This window comes from Botryllus schlosseri, chromosome 5 (genome assembly GCF_051294905.1).
Source record: "Botryllus schlosseri isolate E-star chromosome 5, Bs_hap1, whole genome shotgun sequence".
Classification (NCBI taxonomy): domain Eukaryota; kingdom Metazoa; phylum Chordata; class Ascidiacea; order Stolidobranchia; family Styelidae; genus Botryllus; species Botryllus schlosseri.
The window spans coordinates 18,724,575-18,749,925 of NC_137240.1; the positions used below are offsets into that span (position 1 = coordinate 18,724,575).

At 41.6% G+C, this 25,351-nt stretch overlaps 3 protein-coding genes across 7 annotated transcripts in view; 1 reads left to right on the top strand and 2 right to left on the bottom strand.

Annotated features, from left to right (window-relative positions):
- Positions 1 to 4,206: 4,206 nt before the first annotated feature.
- On the bottom strand, positions 4,207 to 8,129 carry LOC145439943 (uncharacterized). The gene has a single exon (XM_080317608.1). It carries the CDS (start codon positions 8,127 to 8,129, stop codon positions 4,461 to 4,463), a length of 3,669 nt encoding a protein of 1,222 aa, XP_080173734.1. The 3' UTR covers positions 4,207 to 4,460.
- A 2,155-nt stretch (positions 8,130 to 10,284) lies between these two features.
- Positions 10,285 to 25,351, bottom strand: part of LOC145439843 (membrane progestin receptor gamma-like) — a 406,242-nt gene continuing 391,175 nt past the window's right edge. The window contains exons 1-5 of one of the 4 annotated variants that reach the window (XM_080317487.1): positions 23,630 to 24,348; positions 17,976 to 18,350; positions 15,848 to 16,024; positions 11,038 to 11,575; positions 10,285 to 10,485 (exon numbers count right to left, since the gene is read on the bottom strand). In XM_080317487.1, coding sequence (XP_080173613.1) covers positions 10,362 to 10,485; positions 11,038 to 11,575; positions 15,848 to 16,024; positions 17,976 to 18,345 — 1,209 coding nt within the window. In that variant the 5' untranslated portion in view covers positions 18,346 to 18,350; positions 23,630 to 24,348 and the 3' untranslated portion in view covers positions 10,285 to 10,361. Of the gene's footprint in view, positions 10,486 to 11,037; positions 11,576 to 15,847; positions 16,025 to 17,975; positions 23,442 to 23,629; positions 24,349 to 25,351 lie in introns of those variants that run through there. The other 3 variants (XM_080317486.1, XM_080317484.1, XM_080317488.1) reach the window with 3 other exon arrangements.
- On the top strand, positions 11,828 to 16,026 carry LOC145439835 (choline transporter-like protein 2). Of its 2 annotated transcripts, none has more exons than XM_080317471.1 (2): positions 11,828 to 12,778; positions 13,239 to 16,026. In XM_080317471.1, exons 1-2 carry the CDS (start codon positions 12,318 to 12,320, stop codon positions 14,866 to 14,868), a joined length of 2,091 nt encoding a protein of 696 aa, XP_080173597.1. In that variant the 5' UTR covers positions 11,828 to 12,317; the 3' UTR covers positions 14,869 to 16,026. The 2 variants fall into 2 exon arrangements, with proteins under 2 accessions (XP_080173597.1, XP_080173598.1); XM_080317472.1 differs by having other exon boundaries at positions 11,831 to 12,778; positions 13,302 to 16,026.

A 25,351-nucleotide genomic window follows, 5' to 3' on the forward strand; every position in this document is an offset into this window, starting at 1 on the left:
GAGAAGCCATTAATCCTGATTGGTTGAAGCCGGTAATAATAAGCTAATGATTGGCTGAAAGACCGACTTTGTGAACACTGCTGGTAACGATTTTTGCGTGCTGTTGTGCAGTCGTTTCTGTTGGTGGCATTACAGACATGATATATTGCCTTTGTTAATGTTGTCACCAAGAGTCCATAGTACAACATCGCAACCGCCTAAGTTAATATCTATGTATTGCACAGGTGCTCTCGCTAGTTGAGATACGAATAAACTAGATGCATGCATATTGCTACCTTTCCAAAAGTTACTGACAGTGAGTGAAACTCAAAAATTTACCACCAGGAGTCAACATCTCAGTAGTACTTGTTATGACTGGTCGACGTCTCACCCATAAACAAACGCATATTACACTTTTTATTCACAATTGAATGAAGGCGAAAAGCACTATTTACAAAAGACATTAAAAAAGTACGTTGCAGATCAGTGTTGCATTGTCAGGCACAAGTTGCAGATTACAGGCTTTTGATTAGAGTTGACTTCCTGCTGTCTCCAACTGTCTTCCTATGCTGTTCCACAGCTTGAAGCAGACTGTCTCTTTGTTGTTCATTGTCATTCAAGATTGCAGCATAGTCTGTGCTTAGCTTTACACCTCGTTCTGCGGCATCATTAACGACTTTGACAGAACTGATGTAGGAGCTCATTCTGGTGTAGGAATCTGATAAGTGCCAAACATCAACCGGTTGAGCTAGCCACGCCCCAGAGCATTCAAAAACATCAAATATGTACCACGACTGTGGCCCAATAAAATCAGACAAAGTAGTGTCCTTGTTGATGCGTACAGTTGCATTCAACGAGGGCGGGCCTCTCCTGAAACTTGAAGTTCGCTCTACCTGTAGGAGCGTCTTTGCCATATTTTCTCGGGTTTCATTGCTTTCACTCGGCGAAAACAAGGCATATACAGCGGTTTCCTCCACGATATACCAGTCATGCTTTAAAGGCTTTTGTGAAGCAGCTTTGGAAACTTGTTCATCATGTTCCTTGTAACTCAACATGTCCTGGATGAATCTCAAGTCATTACCGGCTGCATCACGACCGATGCTGGAAGCAACCCAGGCAGGGATATAGAAGAGAACTAAAAATAAATTGAAGCGATGCAGCAGTTCCACTTCTTCAGATTTGTAATGTAACTGATCAGCCCACATGAACATCTTCTGAGCATACAGAATTGTGCCCATCCACCTTGCATGGTGTGTTGCACCAGGTTTGTGATGATGTATATCTCCATCTGCACCGAGAAGAGCAAGAGCATTAGTCACACATTGTTTAGTGTCATCCCGTGTGAAGAAATCTTTTCTGGCGAGTAGTAGCTTGAAGTTCTCAAATGCCATTGCTGCTCGTTCTTTAAAGCATATAGGAATAGTCAGAGTCTTGAATTGCTGTTTTCTGTCAAGACTGCTCCAGCTCTTCTTAAGGTGGGCAAACCATGTGTTCTCTGGTCCGGTTGTTGCTTTTCCAAATAAACATTTCCAGACGTCTTTGACTACTAGCTCATACACATGGTGCCGACACGCATGGTAAAAAACCTTTTTTCCTAGAAGGTCCTCAAGGATCTTCGCTGCACCCTTCTTCCAGCCGCTGTTGCTTGCTGTGGTGTCAAAAACCAAAGCTGTTACAGCATCTTGTATATCCCACTTTTTAATTATGTCGAAAGTAGTTTCAGCTTGTGTCTGACCTGCCGCATTTTGTATCTTCTTAATTCCAAGTAGTTTTCCTTCCGAGTATTGAGGTTGACAAGATAGAACAATTGACAAAGCTTCATATCGATTTCCTAATCTATCCTCTGTGAGCTTTCCATCCCAATGAATGGCAACATGCTGTGGTCTATTTTCGGCAAATTTTTCCAAAATGTCCTGAGATATTTCCAGGCGATTTGTTTCCCTGGCTCTCTTCGTTGAAGATCTTGACAGGGAGAACATGGCTATATCTCCTCCACAAGCCTTAATAAATGCTCCCATCAGCATCGTTGCATCGTTGTCAGTTACTTGCAATCGATCCAGAGCTTGGGAAACATGCGTCTTTTTCATAATATTTTTAGGTGCCATCAGTTTAATGGATTGGGTCGAGGTGCCAAGTCCAACATCAGCATCATAGTCAGAACTTGAACTCAAACTGTCACCCTCTTTTGAAGATGACGATGATGCTAAAACAACATAGTCACAACTTGAGTCGTGTGAAACGTTTTCAACAGTTTGATCTGCAATGGCTGCTGTTTTCTTTTTGAGGTCTTTACCAGAATTTTGTCTCTTCCCAACATTATTGACTGGCGATATTGCCGTTGATCTTCATAAAATGCAATGTCTTCAAGCTTTCTTTCATGTGATAGATAAATGTCATTTTTTATTGTTGTTATGGCATCTCTACTTCCAATATCCCACAGCTTGTCCAAATCATCAGTGAATTTTCTCCTCTTACCCTTGGGATCACTTTTCTGTTTCGGATTCTTCTTCAGATCACGCCATCTTTCGTGCAGGTTTTGAAGTGATCGCACCACATGTGATTTCTGCATTGTCGCAATTCTCGCCATTTTCCACACTGTCATTACATCATCCACAACCACAGTACATAGTTCATGAGTAGGGGTTGACTGAGGACAATGCTCTTTCAGATGCAGCAACTAACTCATTACTTCTCGTATAGTAGGTAATCTCGAGCCAAAGATGTAATCGCAAGTATATCCGACCAAGTACTGCTCAGATTTGGATCTTGTTCTTCGCTGCGGCATGTGTGCAATCTTTCGCCGTTTTGCCTCTGCCATGACTGCACTATTGTTGCTCCAAAGCATAAACTACTGCTATCGACTGTGAAGCATTCAAAGAACACGTGTTACAGTACTACTAATGACTCATCAACACACAACACGCATGTACAGAACCACAACCGCTACTAACAGACTCTACCTCAGCAAAACAGACTTTCAATTTAGTAAAGCGAAGCTCCCGAATCCGAGTCAGCTGTTGCAGTAATCAGTGAAGCTTAGCCGATTACCCAATCAAGAACCGTGGTTTCGTGATTGCCCGCCTCTGCTGTCGGTTGCCCGCCCACTCTTCAACAACGACTTTCAAACGCATTTAGACAAATGTTAGCGGCTTTCCTGGGAGCTTCTTTCAAGCCCATTATTGTTTTTTAACAATAATCTAAAGAATAAGCGATGGACACGCAGAATTCCAAACATTTTCCAAATTTTGAACAACCCTAATCGACATTGCTCGGTTGGAGAGCGAGTTGACTTGTTTGTATTCTAACACATCCTTTTCGGAAATTAAAACCACTAGTGAACTTTCAAAATTCCTAGTTGAAAATTCGCTTTCGATCAACTTTGCTACAGTAACTAGCTTTCTGAATATCATTTTGACCACCCCGATTTCATCCGCGGAATCCGAGCGCAGTTTCAGCACATTGAAACGTATCAAGACCTTTCTCAGAAACAGGATGGGCCAAGATAGGCTTAATGCGTTGGCTGTTCTCTCGATTCACAACGACGTGGTTCTGGGAATTCCAGATTTCAATAAACTCGTTATTGAACATTTTGCTAATAAGAAATCACGTCGCGCACAATATTTATACAAGACATAAATTAATGCTGGTGGGCGGACGACTGTACACATCATGTTCTTTCCGAATAATTTCAATCAAGTGAGCCCAGGTAACTCAACCATGTCTATGGCTAAGGAAAAGTGAGTGGTTTTCATCCTTATTACTCGAGGCACACTGACAGTTAATTTACCGATATATTTTGTTATGGCTATGGAAAAAAAGTGAAAAATTCATCAAGATGAAATAATTTATTCATGAAATTGTTTAATGCGATATGTGCTCGCATTTCAATTTAACACAATGCTTTGATTCCTGCTTGAATGATGGCAGGCAGACTCGTAATTAATCTTCCATGGATAACAGCTGGCTTTTTATAATGTTTTACGTTTATGGGTGCCACCGCTTTGATTGCCTATCCCCTGGTCGTAACGCATCAGGATCGTGTACCAAACACTTTCGGACGAGGGCAAATCGATTTGACTCGCTTTCGGGACGAGAATCCATATACAAATCGGGTCGGAGGCGCTGCAGCACTTTACAGAATTGCTGAGCATGGAACGATTAAAACACCACAAGGTGTCATGCGAATGCTCTTTGTAGGTAGTTGGTCTGTGTATTTTTGGTATAGTTGTCGTAAACTGACTATTGCGTTGAATAATTAACTGAAGCTTTATTAAAGCAAAGGTAACCAATGTGGCTTTAAGCAACATAGAACACAACTGACAGCAGAACAGAAGAGAATAGAATGACACGGTAACGATAAGGCGACACTGTACTGTACAACGTAACTAATCAGATGAAAGTAATTATTGCCTAATTGCGGATCACCACATTCTACCCCCCTTTCATTTTGTAAATTCACATAGAAGAATGACACAAAAACATCAATGACTAACAAAATTACCATACCGATCCGGCTGGCGCCTAACTCTAGTTGAACGCCGAAGCTCGTCGTCTAGATTTCTACTCGAATCATCTGGTGCATCCTCTGAATGGTTAGATTCTTGAGGCTCTTCATTAGATGACTTCAACTCAACGTTAGAAACTTCGCGACTTGGCTCGTGGCCATCGATATCAACAGAACAAGGTTCAGCTTGTTTCGTTTCAGGATTAGTCGATGGTGTTTCTTCTCCAGTAGGAAAACGGGCCAAATCGTTGAGTGAGACGTTTGACTCGCGGCCGTTAGGAAAACGAACACGTGCGTAAGTCGGGTTGGCTTCAAGAAGTTCGACCTCAGAACATAGTTCGTCGCCCTTGTTTCTGACGAATTTGCGTAAGAAAACTGGCCCCGGTGTCAATAGCCATGATGTCACGCTATTCCCCACCATACTTTTTCTTGGAAAGGAAAAAAATCGGTCATGCGGTGTTGAATTGGTTGACGTGCAAAGTAGCGATCGAACTGAATGTAGCGCATGAGGAAGGGCGTCAGCCCAACATGATTCTGAGACTCCGGTTGATTTCAAAATGAGTTTGATAGTTCGCCATAATGTTTGATTAAGGCGTTCGCACTGCGAATTTCCTGTTGGGTGGTAAGGCGTAGTGAAGCTAGTTGCAACCCCGCGAGAATGTAAATAATCCTTGACTTCCTTGGACACGAAAGCGGTGCCTCGGTCACTGTGAACGTATCCCGGAAGTCCAAAAACAGCGAATAGTGTCGACAAACACGAAACGACGGTTAGCGCGGAAGTATTGCGACATGGAAAGGCGAACGGAAAACGACTATATTCGTCAATGACAACGAACATGAAAGGGGATTTGTTAGATTTCAAAGGCCCGTTGAAGTCTACGTTGATTCTTTCCCAAGGTTTCGTTGCTTTCACAAGCACTTGCGGATTGCATTTGTAAAAATTTGGTTTGATCTGAGCACAAATGCGGCAACGAGCGCAGGTCTCACGGACGTCATTTCGGGAGAACGAGAGATTTTTCGAACGAACGAAATGATGCAGCCTTGTGACTCCTGGATGACCCAGAGTGTCGTGTATGCGATTTAGATTAGAACCCAACTCACAGGGTGAAATCGATGCGCAATACGAAGATGTGGTCCGCGAAAACATATCAGCCGCAACATTCAGTGCCCCCGGTTTGTGTACGATATCATACGAAAATTGACCAAGTTCGATACGCCACAGCTGGATTTTGGTATTTTTGATTTTACCTTTAGATTTGCCGTCAAACATGAACGCGACAGATCTTTGGTCAGTAACAAGAGTGAAATGTCTACCATGTAAAAAATGAGCCCATTTACGAACTGCCGCGATAATTGAGGACGCTTCTTTCTCAACAGAGGAGTAGCGTATTTCACTTGGCGATAGTGCTTTTGACATGAACGCGACCGGTCGACCGTTTTGACTGAGGATAGCTGCAATGGCTGCATTGGAAGCATCACACTCTATTGTGAACGGACTTGTCTCGTCAATCCTACCAAGAGACGCGTCAACTAACTCGCGTTTTAAATCGTTAAATGCGATAGATGCATTTTCGGAAAGCGGAAATTTTTCGACTGAATACAAAGGACGGATTTTGTCGGAAAAGTTGGGCAACCATTTGGCATAGTAGGCAAACATACCACACACTCGTTTTAGTTCTGGGTTGTTGCGTGGCGGCAATAAATCGATTAACGGCTTTAGTCTTTCTGGGTCCGGTTTGATCACGCCATGCGACACGCGATAACCGAGCAAGTCTATTTCCGTAGAACGGATGATCGACTTCGAATGATTGAAAGTGAGGCTGAATCGCTGAGCGGCATTGAGAAACGCGTCGAGATTTCGATCGTGGTCGTCCTTATCCATACCGCAAACAGTAATATTATCGAGATAAGCGAATGTGCCGGTGAGCTTGTTGTCTTTTATGACGTTGTCTATTATTCTTTGAAATGCCGAAACTCCGTTGGTGACTCCAAATGGCAATCGACGGTATTGGTAAAGATTTCCAGCGGCTTCGAATGCCGTATACGGACGATCATCAGGTGATAGTGCCACTTGATAATACGCGGACTTCAGATCTAACGTACTGAAAACTTTGAAACGGGCGATGTTGTTGACTTGGTCATCGATCCTTGGTAAAGGATAGGCGTCTAGTAAGGTATACCTGTTGACCGTCTGAGAGAAGTCGATGACCATGCGCTTCTTGTGTCGACCGTCATTTACAACAAGAACCTGTGCTCGCCAAGGCGATGAGGACGGCTCGATGATTCCTTCCTTCTCGAGTTTCGCAACTTCCGCTTTAATGAAATGTAGATCGGCTTCGCTGTATCTTCTGGATTTAGTGGCAATCGGTTTACAATTCGGTGTCATAAACTTAAAAATTTGCGGTGCTTCGACACACGCTTGAGCAACTCCGCATACACTGTACTTCTGATCTCGAGGGAGTTCCAAGGTATCTTTATCTCCGTCCATATTGAAAATGACCCGTTTATGCAAGTTCATGAAATCGAGACCAAGCACCACATCAGCGCATAAATCTTCCATCCCTTTAAGAGGGAATTCCGTATATTTCGTTTCGTTTACAAGAATGTCCGGTCTGTAGAGTTCTTCAATCTTGCGGGAATGGGATTTAGAAGCAAATGTAACCGTAGAAGAGTACGGAGTGGATTTCAGGTCAATTTCGTTGGCGTATCCAGTGCTTATGAAGCTTTCCGCGGAACCGGAGTCGATTAAAGCAAAAGTAATGTGGCAGCCGATCTTAACCACGATTCTTGCTTTTATGAGACATTTGGGTACTCCGATGGCGCTGAAGTATGAGATCATTGCAGTTACTGTTTTCCTGTTGTCGGTGGCCTTTCTCATGCAAACCACTTCATAATGACCTAGGACTCCACAATAGCCACACTCGCTCCGTTTCGCTGGACATTTATATCGGGAGTGGAATGACTGACCGCAAAAAAAGCACTTCCGATCAGGTTTGATTGTTTTGCTCATTGCGTTGAGTCGACTGTGAGTTTCTGTGGATGATAGTTCGACTTCGGGATTCAAAGATTTTTCCAGCGGTTCGACGCCGACAGATGAACATGGAGTGCTGCAATAGATAGTAGAGCTTCGCTGGGCGAATTCTAATGAGCGGGCTTTTGAGATCACCATTTCGAGGGTTACAGCCCCGTCACTTTCTAATAATCTCTGTCTGATAACGTTTGATCGGAGACCAGTAACGAAAGCGTCGCGGATGGACTCCTTGCGATGATCTTCCGCCGAGAGAGTCTTGAATGTGCAATCTTTCGCTAGATCTGCCAAGGCGCGGGAAAATTCCTCGATCGTCTCTTCGGGCTTCTGAATACGGGTTACTAGCATGTGGCGGACGAAGATTTCGTTCTTTTGCTTGATATAAATTTTGTCGAGAAGTTCTATTGCGGTATCGTAAGTCGAACTTTCTTCAAAATAGGAATAGACAGACGACGACACGAAATTTGTTAAGATCTTCAACTTGTCGATCTGTGTATCTTGATCAAATGATGAAAGAAAATTATCGAAGGTCTTCTTCCAATGCTTATACTGTTTTTCAGCAGAGGCGGATTCCGGACTGATATCGAGCTTGTCTGGTTTCAGAATCCTTTGTGCCATAATTCTATGTTGCACACAATAGTCTTACTCGGCGCTTGCGTAATCTCTACCACGAAATCATAACGCATGCTACTAAGGATAACCTGATGATTGATTCGTGGCATGGGAACGATTCTTAGTTCGCGTACATTTTGTAAAATAATCATTTGAATAAAAAACAATGAATAAAACATTTGTTACCGCACTTCAAGTCACGCCACCGGCAAACCTCTCGCGGCACCTACGTTAAAAATCATTGTTTACGGGAAATTCATGTGGCCATCATGAACGTTGAAAAACGCTACTGTGACGTCATATTGATAACAAGTCGCTTGCGGCCCTTGCCCCACCACCCGATATTGTCACGAGCCGCCACTGGTAATGGGTATACAGATACTGAAAATCTGCTAGTACTTCACGGCTATCTGAGTGCAAATATCAAATATTGTTTACTACTTTGGCGTTGTCCTGGTCGTCGAGCTATCGTAACGGAACCCCCCACCATTTCAAGAAGACCGTGGACGGCATTCCGTCATGTCACCTGTATATAGGCAATGCGCCGTATCTAGAGTTTCTGGTGATTCTATCACATACATCTATATATTACTATTTGTAATTGAAGATATTTTCAAGTGTTTATATATGTAAGTTACATGTTGGTGTGTTTTAAACAAGAATAGCTGAATCAATCAATCTATATATTTAAAAGCTCAATGGTAATAATCTGACTAATATTGGTAAATGCTGCTATTCCACCTATTTTTAGAATGGGCTCGCGGGCTACTCATCTAGTCCTCGCGGGCTACCTGGTGCCCGCGGGCACCGGGTTGGTGACCCCTGCCCTGTACCATATATAAGGTATATGAATTATGGGTATGTGTGTCAAAATTAAAATGCATTTTAAACACATCAAAACAGAGCCGCTGTCCAAAAGTAGGCTATGTTTTTATTAGGGGTCCAAGTATGGATGAAAATTACATTGATTGCCAAATTCGGTTTATTTGTATGCATGTGCATTGTGCATGGGCAGTGCATTGTGCACGACATGCAATTTTGAAAAGTTTTATTTGAATGGTATTTACATGGCGTACATGCTATAGGCCCAATGAGCTGCATTAAGCAGAAATTGCTTGACTTTCTCTCGTCCCGTGTCACAACAAGATTTGAAAGATTAACCATGTAATATTGTAATGTATATTCAAAATATCCCACGGTTATAATTTTTCTTAGATCGAAGGTGCATCAGTAATTAGGTTAATTAATTTCGCGCTCTACTACTGCAAATCGATCGTTTCCAGAGTTTGAGCTATACAGCGCGAACTCAATCGAATGTGACCAGTCGTTTTATGACCGAAACAAAAACTCGCTAGTTCATCCGTATTCATGCGTCCTCAGCGTTGTAATTACTGCATATGACGTATATTAGTTTTAAAAATGTCACCTTAGAATCTTTGGCTTACTGATAGAACTTGCGTGATTGAAATGTCGAGCTCAAATATACCCACTCAAATATACAGGTCATGACCACGGTACAAGTCTTATGCATAATCTGGCCCTCCCGGCATAATCGTAGAGTTCCGTGCATAAGCGGTTAATGTTTCTCAAGACATTTCGGGTTCCCAATCGAGGTGCCGCGATACCCTGGGGTACCGCTTGGAACGCTAACTGCTCCACAGAGGCGCCGCCAGAAAATAAGATAAAAGGGTTTCCAGCAAAATATAACAAAAATTAATCAATTTGGTTATCCATGAATTATTGAAAAATTAAAGGGACATTGCGCTCTAAATATGATGTGGTCTCATTTTAGATTTGAAGGAGTGAAAGATATTTTAGCAGCAGTGATTTCGCTAAAAAAAAACACCGTATTGGAACTGCAGATATCGAAAATTTCACGAAAAGTAGGCTACCCTTTCAATCAACGATCTCCTTGATGTCGAGGTGACACTGCATCGCTTCGTTAAGCCATTGTGAAATTTCTGGGGCGTTTTTTCTTCACTCTGGCAATTTCTCGACGCGATCGAGACGGAGAATGATTTTAGATGACAAGCCATGGTGATACAGAAAACAACTAACTGGGATCGCAATTTTGCGGAGCGGATATATGTAGGCGAAAAATGGTAACTGAGCGCTGTGATGAAAGGTTCGAAAATCTCTATTCGTCTTTCGTCACAATATCTAAAAACCTATATAAATATATTTTAATTCGTCGGAAAGAAGAAAAATATGAAATACGTGGACGTGAACGTGCACAATTCAGCACGGCAGAATCGAAGTATAAATAAGCACAGTTACAATTAAAATCGCTGATACCGACACCAACCAACCCATCGTAGACAGAAAGGTGATGTTAGACAACCACGTCACCGAATGTAGAATCCTGAAACATAAAATGTTTACGTATCAGACGAGATGCCATGCAGCACCTCAAAGTGAGAGGTGATTGTTTCACACTTAGATACTGGGTCGGTTTTACAACACATTCGTACGCGGATGGAGCCGTGATAATTACACAGAGCGGGTCAAAGTAGATAGCATCGCTATTAATAGACGCAAAAGTCATGCCGTACATTCTTCACAATGACAAGTAGATTTAGCAATCCAAGATAAGTCAAAAGTTCTTCAAGCGTGAGTAGAAAACTAAAGGTCTACAAAGTAGGCCTATGTAGTCAGTAAGTCTGTAAAAGTAGATTTGGTCGAAGAGTCGCGTACTCTTCGCGGTTTGTTGGAGGTGGCGATTACGTAATTGCGCTATACATCTTTGCGACTAATACACAGGGACTAATGAGACTGCACAGGTAGAATCTTGATATGATACTCCGGAAAGGTACGAACACTTCGTTACTGACCACATATATCTATTTACACGACACGCTCTGGCTAGTCTTGCCTCCATTAGCCCAACAGTCAATACACTTGACTTATTACTTACCCTGGACTGTCGATGGCATCAAACATGGCTTCCTCCACAATGAAACTTTGCACAATAATCCCCAACGCGATCGCGATATGGAACCATTGGTGAGAGCTGCCGACCACGTCAAACACGCGCGGAAAGTATTTCTCGGGAAAGCGGGACATGTTAATGATCGCTGCCAGTAGAAACAGCAACAAATGTGCGGGGTAGTAAGTCGGGAAAACATGACTCGCGAGATCACAGTGGCCTTTCGTTGATTTCGTTGACGCGAAGTCATCAAGTGCACCAGCAATGCCGCAGCTTGAACGGGGGATACTGCCACTTTGCGAGTAACGATAGTGACCGTCATGTAACGTCTCATTAGTCGCAACATTAAAAATAAGGTTTGACATTCTCATCATTGTTGGCAAACTTATCAACACGAACGGAACGGCGTAGGTCACCGTCCGTAGGACGTAACGATACTTGATGTGCGGAAATCGAGTGTGGCAACAGACTATGTGTGCCAGAACCACTGTGGCTGCCGCCGCCGGGATGTACAGAGTCGAAGACCCTGCAAAAACAAAACTGCGTGTCAGTAACAGAATTTCATTATCTGAGTGTGAGTAAGGTGGGAAAATGACACGGCCCAAGATTTAGTGCTGCCTAGGATAATATTAGTGCAGGCAGATTTGAACCAACAAGTGATGTGATACTCAGAGATGGTCCCAGTTAAGAGGTGACATTACTTTTATGGAGTATACTCCAGTCTTCCGTAAAGTACTTCAGCTTACCAGCACTACTTAGTCACATATAGCCTAGTTATGTTTTAGAACACTTGCACATCTATACTCAACAATTTCTTGAACAAAACTTCTTACTTCGATAGACATTGGCTTTTGTGAAGTCGCAACTAGTTTGAGATTGGTTTCGATGTCCTTTTTGGGTGATATTCACACGCCAGCTGTGCTAAATAGCCCCTGCATGCATCACGCTATTGACTCAATATATTTTCGAAAGTCGCGAAAATGCGCGCTGCCATTTCCAGAGCAGCCACCTCATATTATATGTTGAAAGTAAGCGAAACCGCGGCAAATTCTACGTTTCAGAACTATACATACTTTACTCTCAGCGAACAGAGTGTGTAAGTCGGATGGGCCGTCTTGGTGGGGGCTTGAGCAGCGACATCAACTCTGTACTAGCATTCATTTTTTCGATACTGTTACGTCATAAACGTAGATACAACATAGGACATTTTATTTACATCGCATTCAGTGCATTCATGATTCAGGTAGATCGTATAGCAAGGGGTGAGAATGGGCCTTGGGGCGAGAAAAAAGGTTGAACCCCAAGATTTGGGACAAGCCAGAGAACTCAAAAAGGACGGGCTACGTGATAATCAATGCAGGAATCCTTATTTTATTGTCTTATACACATTATGGATCGCATCAGTGGTATCAGTGTCGTGGTACGCTATGAGTAAATGCAGCGCAGCGATGTTCATGAATGGAGTCGACTCTTGGGGAAATATATGCGGATCAATACCCAGCGCCGTCGAAAGGACAGACGAACTCAAGCGGTACGCGCAGGACAAATCTAATTTCGAGTATCTTTGGAGGAACACTTGTAAAAACACCACACTCCGCATATGTATAAAAGACTGCTCAGCCGCTGCGCTGTCGGATGCAAACTGCACTCAAGTACTTGAACAAAATGAGTATAAGCCAGAGCTAATTAACGGAGAGTATTGTGGAAAAGACTGCTTGGGAGATGCACAGTTGAGTATCGTTTGCAGTAAGTTTTCATACCATAATCTATTGGCCACTTTGTAAGTGCAAATTATGAATCCGTATTTCGATCGGAGCAGAATGGTGCAAATTGCTGATGATAATTGAATTGTCCTGTCTAATTAGACGAAATTATATGCAGTATTTAATAGATTGCATGTAAAGTATTCCCATTAGAATTAGCGCTACTGGACAGAAATGTTGTTCGTGAATATTAATAGCCGTTTGCAACGTGATTTTCGATGCTACAATGTTACTCTTGATGATGAGGCGTATTTTTTGTTACTCGAAAAAACAGAATCTCACGACTCGAACCGAATCACTACATGTGAAACTCGTCTCGGATTCGATTCGAGTAATCAAATCGATTCGACCATCCATAATTGCGACATTAATCGTATTAACTGCTGCTGAATATCATCACTTTGCACTTGAAAAAATCAGTCACAGATGCAAAACACAGGACATTAGCGTAGGCTATCGTAGGAATGAAGGACTACGATCGTGTTTCAGAATGAACTGGACGAGAGTTGTGATCAACCGCTGTATTGCTGATACATCTCAGTACCGCATTCAGCACGGATTCATTGAACTACACCACTTTGCGTTGCAAGACATCTTAAATTGTTTGCCAGTCATTGGATCGCTGCTCGCCATGCTTTTCGTCGGGAATATCATCGCGAACTTCGTTTTCTTAATCTATCCCAGACAAACCATGTATATTTGCATCACAATTTCCATTACATCCAGCATCTCCACTTTGATTTATGCAGTTCTTTCAACATTGCCTTTAGCTGCAAAGATGGGTGCTGAATGGGGCTCGATATTGGAAAGCGCGGTGAGAGTCATCTCCAGTTCCTCACTATCACAATATTGCTTATTGTTCCTAATCGTAGCGGGCGGGATTGCATGTAATATATCAGGAATATTGTGGCTGATCAAGTGTCGGAAAGAAGTTAATAGTTTGTTAATGATATCTTCGAAATGCGTCAAAAGCAATCCGCAGATACTGGGCTTGCCTGTGTTGAGTCTGTTTATGATATGCGCAGCAATCGCGTATTATATCGCCGTGGTGCTTTATTTGCTGGGGTGCCAAAATCTTGAGGTGCGCGGGATTACAATAACACCGAAACGCACCGGCTTCATTTGGCTTCTCATTCCATCAACTATCAATTTTATTTGGTTCGTTAGCTTCGTGCGCAAAGTACAAGCAATTACATTAGCGGGAGCAGCGTCTAACTGGTATTTCACAAGGCGATTCAACCTCACGTTCTACCCGTTGTCGGCCATATTTCGCTACAATTTGGGAGATGTAATGGCCATCAGTTTGGCCAACATTCCAATGAAAAGCAAAGAAAGCTGTCCCGTTTACCAGCATTATATCAGCGGGAATGCATGTGTTTCTCTTGGAGTGTACGGAAGAGTGCTGGTCAATTTTCTCGACCAGAAACACGATGATGTGAAGTTGAGTCGAATGGTGCAGGCTTGTACGGCGATAGAATACTCCTTGACTGCGTGGAAAATCGGCTGGACTGGAATATTCACAATTTGTTTCATTGAGTTCAAATCGCAAGTAGATCTCTTTACTGCATTCGTGCCGACGGTGTTGACCGGCTTCATTACGTGGCAGTTGAGCGATCTGTTCACAAAAGCTTTGATCGCGATTGTCAAAGGTGTGACTGTTTCTGTATATGAGGATTATCGGCGGAACAAAGATCTCGAAGACCCGCAAGTCTGCGATTCAGAGATTGCTATTTTATTGTTTGACGAGGAAAAAACTGTATCTAGTGCGGGTCCGGCACTAACTTCTCAAAGAGGTCGCAGAAAAGCTCAGAGTGCATCTTCCGAACAGTCTTCGAGTAGCACAGAATCGACGCGAAACGAATCGCAAACCTCTGAATCAGAATCCACGGAATACGACTCATCGGAATCCAGCATAATAAGCATTTTTCAAGCCGGAACGCGACCTCAACCGAGTAAGAAGGGCAAGGGTGGAAAAGCGGTTAACGCTGGAAAAGGCACTGTGGTGAAAACCGTAAAACATGCTACAAGCCTGGATTCATGGGACATCTTGTGGTAAAGTTGATACTTATCATCGGAAAGAGCTGGATAATATATGAAATGAGTTTGTATTTTATGGCCAATAATGATTCCAACGATGCCGTATTGTTACCATGGCAACTTTGTAGTGACACTGTGTTACTTTCGCAATATTATGAATTATGTATGATATAATTTTAGGCTTTTGATATGCAGATGATCCTGTTTTAAATTGTCTTCCTCTACATTATTAAAGTCAAGGTACATACAACTTGGTTGATTTGTAATTTGAATTTTATAAGAGTCGGTTGTAATAAAAAATCTGGAAATAACTGGGATTTGCAAATGGGTGATTTTCCATGGATACGGCTGTTGTAGCCATCTCGACTGAGTCGAAGAATTCAACATACTATCCTACCGCAAAGCGCCGCTAAAGATCCTATAGCGTTTATCGTTCAAGTCGTCCTGGTGCAATGTCGAAACTAAAGAGCATGCAGATACCTAATATTTATCTACCTAGGCTACAAGCATAAAAATGTACGTAGCTATATTGTTATAGCAATAAATATACTATTAGAAATGCCGGCCCCGTTAATTCGATCTCTTCACCTGCATGAAATACGCAGTTTTAGAGCACATCAATATTCGACAACACAGGAGTAAAACGCGAAACGGTATGCAAGTGTTGGGGGTTATCCAAGGTTCCTGATCCTTACTGTATTCACGAAAGTCGTTGAGCTACACCTCATACTTGGCAGCATTTCCGCAGCTTATAAATCAAGTATATACACTATATATTTATGGGTACAGAATAGGTGTATTTATCACAATTTGTACATGAAAGTGCCGATCACGTGATTTACACCCCCACGCTGCGGAAGGGGATCTGGTGAATACAGCTATTTCTCCACTCATGATTTACAGTGTAGGAAGAAAATATTCGTCCGGCATCGCGATGTGTTGGGAACATCACATGACTATGCCTCGTACCTATGGATTAAGTCCCGGTATATGCTCACCAGCATCAAATCCGTGGCAATGCGGGGGAGAGACGAGATGAGAATATGCGACGGTTGCGGCGATAGAATAAAAAGAAATTGCTCCGTAGTCAATACAAAAACACAGGTGTCGAGCTTGGATTGAGACGCAGTTGAACAAGTGAGCTATTGAACTGCAGAGTAGAAGCACACAGCAGCCTGCAAAGCAAATATATACTTTTGACTCGGTTTGGAGTTGGGACCACACGAAATAACAAAACATGGTACATTCAGATTGAAGTGTGATACTAATGGAGTATAGTAAGCTCAAACAGCGCGATGTTTTGACACCAATTATTTCCATGGGTTTATGGTTTCCTACAGCCGACAGACGCGAACATCATAGTTATCAAAGCAAAATCGAGTTCCTGATTGATTCGATGCTGTATCGAGTTAGGATTCGAGATGAGTTGAGTATTCCAGCATCATTCATTATTACGTCACAACAGTAGGAATGAAGTCAAAAGTATAAATACAGGCCTTTTATGCGAACACAGCGAATCCATGCCAGTTCTATATCACATTAAGAATATTTGGTATTTTTCGTCCATACCCATTCCATTGCACTTTTCAACAATGCTGTAGGTCGATCACCGCATTACTAGGGGCAAGGAGCGTATAATTTTAGTACTCGAAAAATCATCCACCCACTGAACTCGACTCGAATCATTGTGTACAATGTACATAGGCCTACCTAATTATAATCAATATTAAAGACAAACCGCGCCACGCAATTCACCGCAGGCCAATATAGTATGTTTTCAAGTGGAGGGAGTCTAGTGGCCTCATCGCCACTCAGATTTCACTATTAATATGGGTAAATCCTACAAAACGCGTCGTCCTATCGGTGATGAGTCAGTACGTTACTGCGCGGGCGTTGAATCTGAGCAATTGTTGTAAATTCCGGCTCTGCTATTGCCAGAAATCAATTATAGCATATCAGTTCATGGATATTATGCATGTAATACTATAGCATACTATTGATACTTGGATATGGGATAAGTAAATAACGTATGCGGGACGCGAGGCGGAAATTTATGCAATGCCTTCTGAATAGCTCGACATTCAATAATAGGAAATTATGGGCAAGTCATCCGATGATTGTTTTCAATGTATTGACATATGGTGGTATCCTTGTTCTGGAGCCAACATTAATTTGATAGAACATGATCTGCAAAATCTGTCAAATTAAGAGCATGTGATATTAGACATGGCGATTTATCTGTATTGACGTATATTCTGAGAAATATCATGATATCTGCGAAAATCTCGAAATAACTGCCTTTTTGTGGATGAAATCTGATTCGTAGTTTTGAGGTCAATCGAATTGACTACAAGTCGAGTTCGAAAATAAATAATACTGTTGAGCAGCAAAATCTTGAAATATTAATATCCACGCCTTAGCACAAGCAAAGCTTTTATATGAAGTAGTCTGTTCTTCATTTGTTTATATCTCAGTGATAGATCTCCACAATAGAGATCTCTACGAAATAATGGGAGCATGTTGATAATGACCTCTTAGCTTATCGGATAAAAAGTATCAGATGCCTACGGCAGATAAGGCGATGGAAATATCCGCCCAGCACTAACTTGAACAAAATCAATATTAATTGGCATATCAATTAGACAAATGAAAAGATCGTTCGAAATCCATAGAAATCCATAGCTGAAAGACAACTCTAGCCTTAATTCGAATTAAATTCGTGCATTAGACGATGACCGATAACCTTGTCTGCGTCAAAGTCAACTAAACCTAATTTCGCATGAGTGATGCACGGGTGCTTTTGGGTGATTCGCGGCACGCAAATAGCTATGTCATTCCGATAACATTCAATATCCATAAATAATGAATGGATATCGCCCGTCGCTTCATTTTCAAGTCCTTCAAGATAAAAGACAGGGGACAACCACTATAATTGTATTTTGTTTCTCAGTATCGATTCATCAGAGAATGCGGGTTAGAGGGTTGCGGGTTATAGATAACGTCGCTATTAAAAGATACATCGCGGAAACAGTGCCTTTGGATTCACAGAACCTAATCAATACGATCTCATGGCGTTCAAAGCGAGGATAATACTTCCTACGTCACTATATTTCAGTGGTCACTTACCTAAAGAATATGCGAAATACGGTGCCGACAGAGTTGCTACTTCTTGGCAGTCCAAGTCCAGCGCGATCGACAAATCACGACGGCGCATAGCAAGGAAGATAAGCGGCACGAAATGCGTCCAGAAATTGAAAGTCTCATTGGTCGGATGGAACATACTTCTCACGCAGTACGCGATCGAGCTGGGGTTGGGACGGTATCCGGTGTAAATATGCCGTTCGCGGCAAAATTTCGGCATGTCACAGTGCTGTTTCAATAGTAACGGGCGGTAATATAGAAGTTCCTTGAGTCGTGCGATCGTTTTTCCTGTTTTCTTTGGCAAAACCTTTTCCTCGTCCGCAGAGCGACTGCTTAAATCCGTCGGCGTTGGCATAGTATCTGTGATAACACGATTCCGGTGAGCGTGAAAATACTAAATACCCGATAAGCAGCCAGAAAGCTTTCTTAAAATTACATTATTTCTTGTATCACCTTGAGTCAATGGATGACTGGTGGTACTGAACTTAATCGCACAATAAATAGCATTCGAGACTGAATAGTTCGTTTAAACCGAAGGCTTTCCGCGTGCATCTCGCCGAAAGTTGCACGTATAGTAACAAACATGAATAGAGATTGAATAGAACTGTATTGGTCGGACTATTACGTAACAATGCAAATTTCGAAAATATCGCTTGCCTGGCTAGCTAGAAGCTACATGGTAACAATGTGCGTAGTCAAAACAATGACGATGAATCAAAACAGACATTACAAGGAAGAGTTAGCGGACCCACACATTTCAGTTTGTATGATACATTTCAAGATGGCAGATCAACTCATTCCGTCGATACAAATAATAACAGTTTTGTATGTGTGACTTTATCAAATTATAGGCAAGGCATGCTGCCAAGGGCATGTAGTGATTTATAGGAATATGAGACTTGGAACTAAACTTTAGTCATGTCAGATCAAAGACCCATAGCCTATGTAGCCACATGCGCTGATTGAAGGCTGTATTACGACTGACATGCTACAGTGATATGGTCATAGACCTACGTATTTACGAAATTTGTCTTGCTACGTATTAAAGACATGGATGGCTGGCAGTAATAAACTTGTATGCTGCTTTCAGGGCTACGGACAATGCAGCGTAATTTGTTTTAACTAGAAAGCTTTTCGTATGTCCCTTGTCATGAGTTAACGGCAGATTAAACAATGTATGAGCATGAATAAATAAACACTTTGAACACTGACTGTAGTAAACACATATTCAAATGAAAACAAATTTAGTAGAGTGTGACGTTACAATGTAAATTTTAGCGCTAGACAAAGTCAGCTCTTTCGGCAATCATGCAGCGGTCGTTGCACAAGGAAACGCGCGACAATCAAATTATACAACACGCGGAGAAACGTTGGATAAACATATATCAGTATTTAATATTATTAGGGGAAACTCTGTGAAATATCATTAGCGTTTCATTAGACTGATATCTAGAATTGAATATCAACCAAAATCAACTTCAACCAAATCAACCACCTCATCGGCTTCGATCGAAACAGATATTGGTCGAAAGTCAAGCAAACCATCTCATAAAGTTGCGGGGTTCATACATTGTATGAGACACGTGCTGAACTGTAGCAAGACAACGCAATAAAGTCGAGTACTACATACGTACAACTAACTACAACCACAAATTACTTATCAGCTCTGCACGGTTTGAGATAGAGGAATTGATGGGACGGGTGTATTTGAGATCGATAGACCTAATCACGAATTCAGACGCGAATATTATCAAATTATCATGCACTTCAAATAGAAATTGATGTTGCAATACTGTGAGGAACCAAAACGGATATGTGATGCTCTATGTCGTAAATACACACTGAACTGTCCACCAAGGGAACGCGACCTAAATATAACATATCAATGTGAAAAAGTCATCGCTGCTTGTCCGATGATATTTGGGTTAGTCTTCCAATGATAAGGTACGTTTTCAATAAAGTCGCATTTCCATGTAGGCGTACTTTATGGTTGCATGATGAACATGCGGAAGTATTACACATAACGTATGGTTAAATACACCACTCAGAGCAAATGATCTTCCGTGGTTCGGCGCGATATTGGATATTACCCGGTTCCAGCGGATAGCATATTCTCATAGTCCAGCCGCACGATTACTGCGAGAATCGTAATCTATACCTATACCGTCAAAATCAACTTGTTGCAATGAAATGAGCCAGTACCTGCCCATCACGCAAATTTCGTACCTTGGTAGCAGTGAAGTGCCGCAATACGAATATGCAACACCAAGTACGAAATTTATGTATGTTTTGCCGAAAAGAGTACCACTTATGCAGCAGACAGATGTGACATAATAACGCCTCGAATTGCTGTTGCTGCAAAATCTTCATACGTTTTCAAAACTAAAGCTACTATTCTAAAAGAGAACTTATGAGCACATACGTAGAAGAAAGTAACTTGCTAATCAGTCAATCATTGCTATGCGCAGCGGTTCACTTGGCCTTAGTCCTGCGTAAATGATCTATTTTGCATCGCTAATCAGTACAAACGGCAGTGAATGTTGATTCCTGTGTTCAGCCGTGATTCGTGTGTTGGCGCGAAATGATTCCAGAGAAAAAACGTAACCTCACACGCAGATTTCGACACTCCCGCTCTGAGAAACACCATCGTTTATCACGATTAGACGAGCAAATACACACACTCCTCAAATTTATTTTGTATTTCCGCCCATTAGCGCCCCTAGCCCTATTACCGCGTTTACAGCAATTCGCGAACGGTTTTCGTGATGGTCTTTTTCATTAGAGGGCGAAATCGGGCGTACTGTGTCGCTGCGTATATGCCTGTGAACTTTAATTCATTTCTTCGCATAATCGTCCCTACAATAATAATTTTGAAAGTGCCAGCAATGCAGCCCGAAATGCCATTACGATCAGCAAACAATTGCGGGTATCAGAGCAATTCAATGCGTACGAGGGGAATTATCCACTATATGAGCGCTTTCTTGGATATAGTTGAATACATGTAATTTCAGTTTCGTAAGTTATTGTCTGCTTGCACGATGTACATGTACAACGTACTGTATACAACTATACTTTCATACTGCTTAATTGCCGGTTAATTTTACATATCAGTTCAATTGCGGTCACTATCCCACGAAATTCAAATTCTTCACCACACTCGCTCGTTCTCGTCGCTCAATTACCATATGTTAGGCACAGGCTACGAGAGAGCGCATCACTCTATCAAGTATGAAAGAGCGCGACTGAGTAACATCTATTGTTTCGCCGGCAATCCGGGAATCGTCGAGCATGTCCATGTCCACTTGTCCACTCTATATTCAAGTCCAAATACATGCAAATTCTACTAAATAAACACTAGACAACCCTCGACATAAACGATCCACGATCTGACACATCGACCTCGCCTACAGGGACATGTTACTTGAATTTCATTGCTTGTCTTTTTCATGCTATATATTGCTTCTTTTTAGTCAGCGTTCAATGTACAATGCACAATGCGTGGCTCTTATGCACAATGCACATGTTCTCAGTGAAGGTTGATGTCTAATCGAAAAAACGATACATGTCGTTTCGACTCCGCGCTATCATTTTATGTTACCACAACTTTGTGGTGTTTTGAAATGATAAAATTAATACTCAACTGAACCGAACTGTATACTGTATACTCGTTACTCGCGTGGAACAAGCTAGAGTGTGAAAGGCGGCGTTGGTATAAATCTTTTGGCATTATTGCGACACCGGATTCTCAGTGGCACAAATTCTGTATTTTCTCGATTAATTTGAGCGGGAGCCTTCTGTACATCAATAAACTTGATCGACACCGAACAGAATGGTAACGGACGCAACAATATCCAATTTTAAACTATGCATATTTGGTAGAAATCGTATTTCTATTCATTGATAGTCTCGACATATAATAATAATCGCACCTGTTTCCGATCCCGAATAAATTCGACTACATGGCTCGAAATTAATGAGTATAACACTATTAAAACATTACATCCGTGTTTTACCGCTGTAAATGCTGTAGATTAGACCTCTTACATTACATGTACCTAAATGCGTTCTCCTCTATCCTGGACGAGATCAAGTGCCGGTGGGATTCGATTCCGAATCGTGCTTCGACTTCGCGTCTAATCGTATATGCGAATATTACTCATTATAGCGTCATAAGAGTATGGATGATGCAGAAAGTTCAAATGGATACCTTTTATGCTACCGGAGAGAATATAATACCAGTTCGACATGATGTTGATGTCAATTTGGTATTTTTGAACATACCTATTTCGTAACATTTATGGCAATGCTTTGAATAGATCGCGGCTTCACTGAATTTTTATTTCCACCTCCATGCGTAGCTTTGCACTGCATGTTATATATGCTATAACATGACCAATCGAGGTTTCGGGGCTTCCATGATAGGGAAGTAGTATCAAAAGGATAAAAGAATATAATTTCGTTACTCGAAAAAATCATATCTCTCTACACCACTCGAATCATTACAATTAATGGTCGATTCTGATTCGAGTATTCGAATCCATGCGCCTAGCCCTATTGTTCTCGTGCGACTATGGGTGCGTTCATGCATGGATTCTGATAATAACCCCAGAAACGTTCTCATAATTTGTTGCGTTCATATCAGAGGAGTTCAGGACTAAAATCCTCAGAATTTTTCCGGAAATATTAGCGTTCAAACCCGTTCACAATTTCCGCGATTTTGCGTTCGCACTAGTCGATTATCGTATGGATTATCGTAAATTCTGAACGACGTTCTACGTAAGGTAGCGCTGTTGTGAGATCACCTCGCTGAGGTGTTCCCATCGATGATAACAGACAGGGTTTTGTTATGACGGAGCATTATAATGGTCATTAAAGGGTCAACAGAAGCTGGGAGCAAGATAAGGAGTGCGATGCGTGATGAAGTGTTTTGTTTCTTAGTTTTTACTACGGACCATAATATACTTCGTGACAGTCGTGACGACATGTTTCCATACTACAAATTATGCTATCTACCAATATTCAACAAGAAATGTAAAAACTATTCAGCTTATTCCTGTCGCTCTTGTATTTGTCAACTAAATTTTGATGCAACGTACTCATGAGAAGGCATACCAGACAGCTAGATACACGTGGAACACACTACTTTGGCACCTTGCACAATAAAACTGCAGATAATAATCCGTTCAACAAACCTGGAGAAACGTAGACACAGACTACGGTGTAGTGATAATTTCCCGTGCGATGTGAACGCGCCCATTCGCAAAACACGAATACGATTGACAGGCATCTCGGGGCCGGCTGCGTTCGGATTCAAATTTGTGGGAACCGAAGTCTGAGAAATTATGACGTCCACACTATAGCCTCGTGATTCCCGACTGCATTGCTTGTATTCTGAAGATTATTCCGGGAAACTATGTTCTCAAAATTAGGTATGAACGCACCCTATGACATCACCGCTCCGGAGTGACTGTGACGCCATAATATTTCCTATGCCCATACACAAAATAAGGGTCGGTGACTATTTGCCTAATCATTCAGCGGTTGTAGCTTTTATAGCAATCGCTTATGGACGTAGACAATTTTCCGAACGAAAAAAGAAGACAGTATTGGTAATAATAACTAAGTAATTTCAGACTCACCCGCTATCGAATTCCTTGCGGACAGTCGCAACAGACCCGAAGAACCAGCTGGTTTCTATACTCTACTCACAGCCTGTTTTAACAGCATATACGACTGCATTCAAAACATCTGTTTTCCGCATTAGATCATCAGTTCAATAGCTCTATTCTACCAACTCGAAATACTCCGATGGTGGGCTGTACGTTGGCGAAATACTGAACGCTTAGCACATCACCACGAAGGAAACTGCAGTATTAATGAGCTGGCGATACATTAGCTGTACGTTGGAGATATAGTCACAAGTTCAATCTCCTTGCGATTTCACGATTACACGCGTTAAGAGGTCTCGAAACGAACGCGTAAGATCATCAGACGGCATTCAAATGACGCCGATGTTCAAGTTGGATTTCTACAATGAAGGAAACATTACAAAATTCGAAGTTGTGAAGCTGATCAATGGTCCTGACATCGTGTAGCTTTTATACGTTAGTTAGGTTAGTAGGTTAACATGTGTTCATACATGAGTAAGTAATAAGTATATCTTTCAATACTACATCCATTGCAATAAAAAATGTATTAAAACTCGAAGACTTTTCGGGTGCCTCTTTTCAAGAGTTAACGGCACACTTGTGAATATATATTATGCATACATGTTCGTCAGTTTTCAATAAATTTGTAGCCCAGGGTAGGAGATTGATTGACTGAATTCACCAAGTCGTTTCGATTCCTTCTAGGGTTTGGACTTCGGGATCAAATTTGAAATTCCGGGATCGGGATTTCCTGGGATTTTCGTTTCTCAATCCCGGGATTTCCGGGATTAGCAAAATAATAAAATACACATACATACAAGCTACATAAACAACATTTATTCCGTGTAATATTGACTCAAAACATGAGAGCATCAATAGCAGTGATTCCCAACCGCGACTTGCGGCTCTGAGTGACCTCTAAATATGCCACAAAATATAATGGACGAGAGTTGTTGTTTGTTTCTATAAATAGTTATAAGCAATTTCTGTATAAGAAGGCTGAATTTGGGGATATTAGTTATGTCTAAAGCCGTTCAAGGCCGCTTCTGAAAACAGAGAAACAGAATTCTTTCAGACTAGCGTCAAACGCACGGATGAATTAATTTTACTAACATCAAAATAACGGCTCATAGTCAAGTATAAATTACAATTTCAATATTATTCAGCGAATAATCACCTGCAAACTTGTGTATCAAATGCTGGAATGTATGAAGATGAAGAGCTATCACATAACAACAAAATAGTATGTTTGTAGTAATGAATGCATTTTCGATTTATTTCAATGTATAGCACTTGCCAATCTGTGTCTACCAATGCTAAAATAACAGATATACAATCTGTAGAAGTCTATGTACATGTGCATGCTTTTGAGTTTGCTAAATGGTGAGATTTAGAGGTAGGTTATTAGCTACCTTTAAAATTTTCGTTATAAGTATATCGTCTACTCGAGTGTTTTGATGCGGCTCCCTACGTATACTCTGAAGTTTGAAATGCGGCTCCGACATTCAAAATGGTTAGGAACCACTGATCAAGAGTATCATCGCTTAGACGGTTTCGTAATTTGTTGGCGAAATATCCCTAAAATTTGGGTGGGAGGCGGCAGACGTAGGCCATTTTCGAAAAGGGGCGTTGCAGGAACGTGTAAGGTTAAGAAACAATGTTTTAGAAATTTAGACAATCTGTCCAGTTTGTGACACTGCTTTATTACCAAAA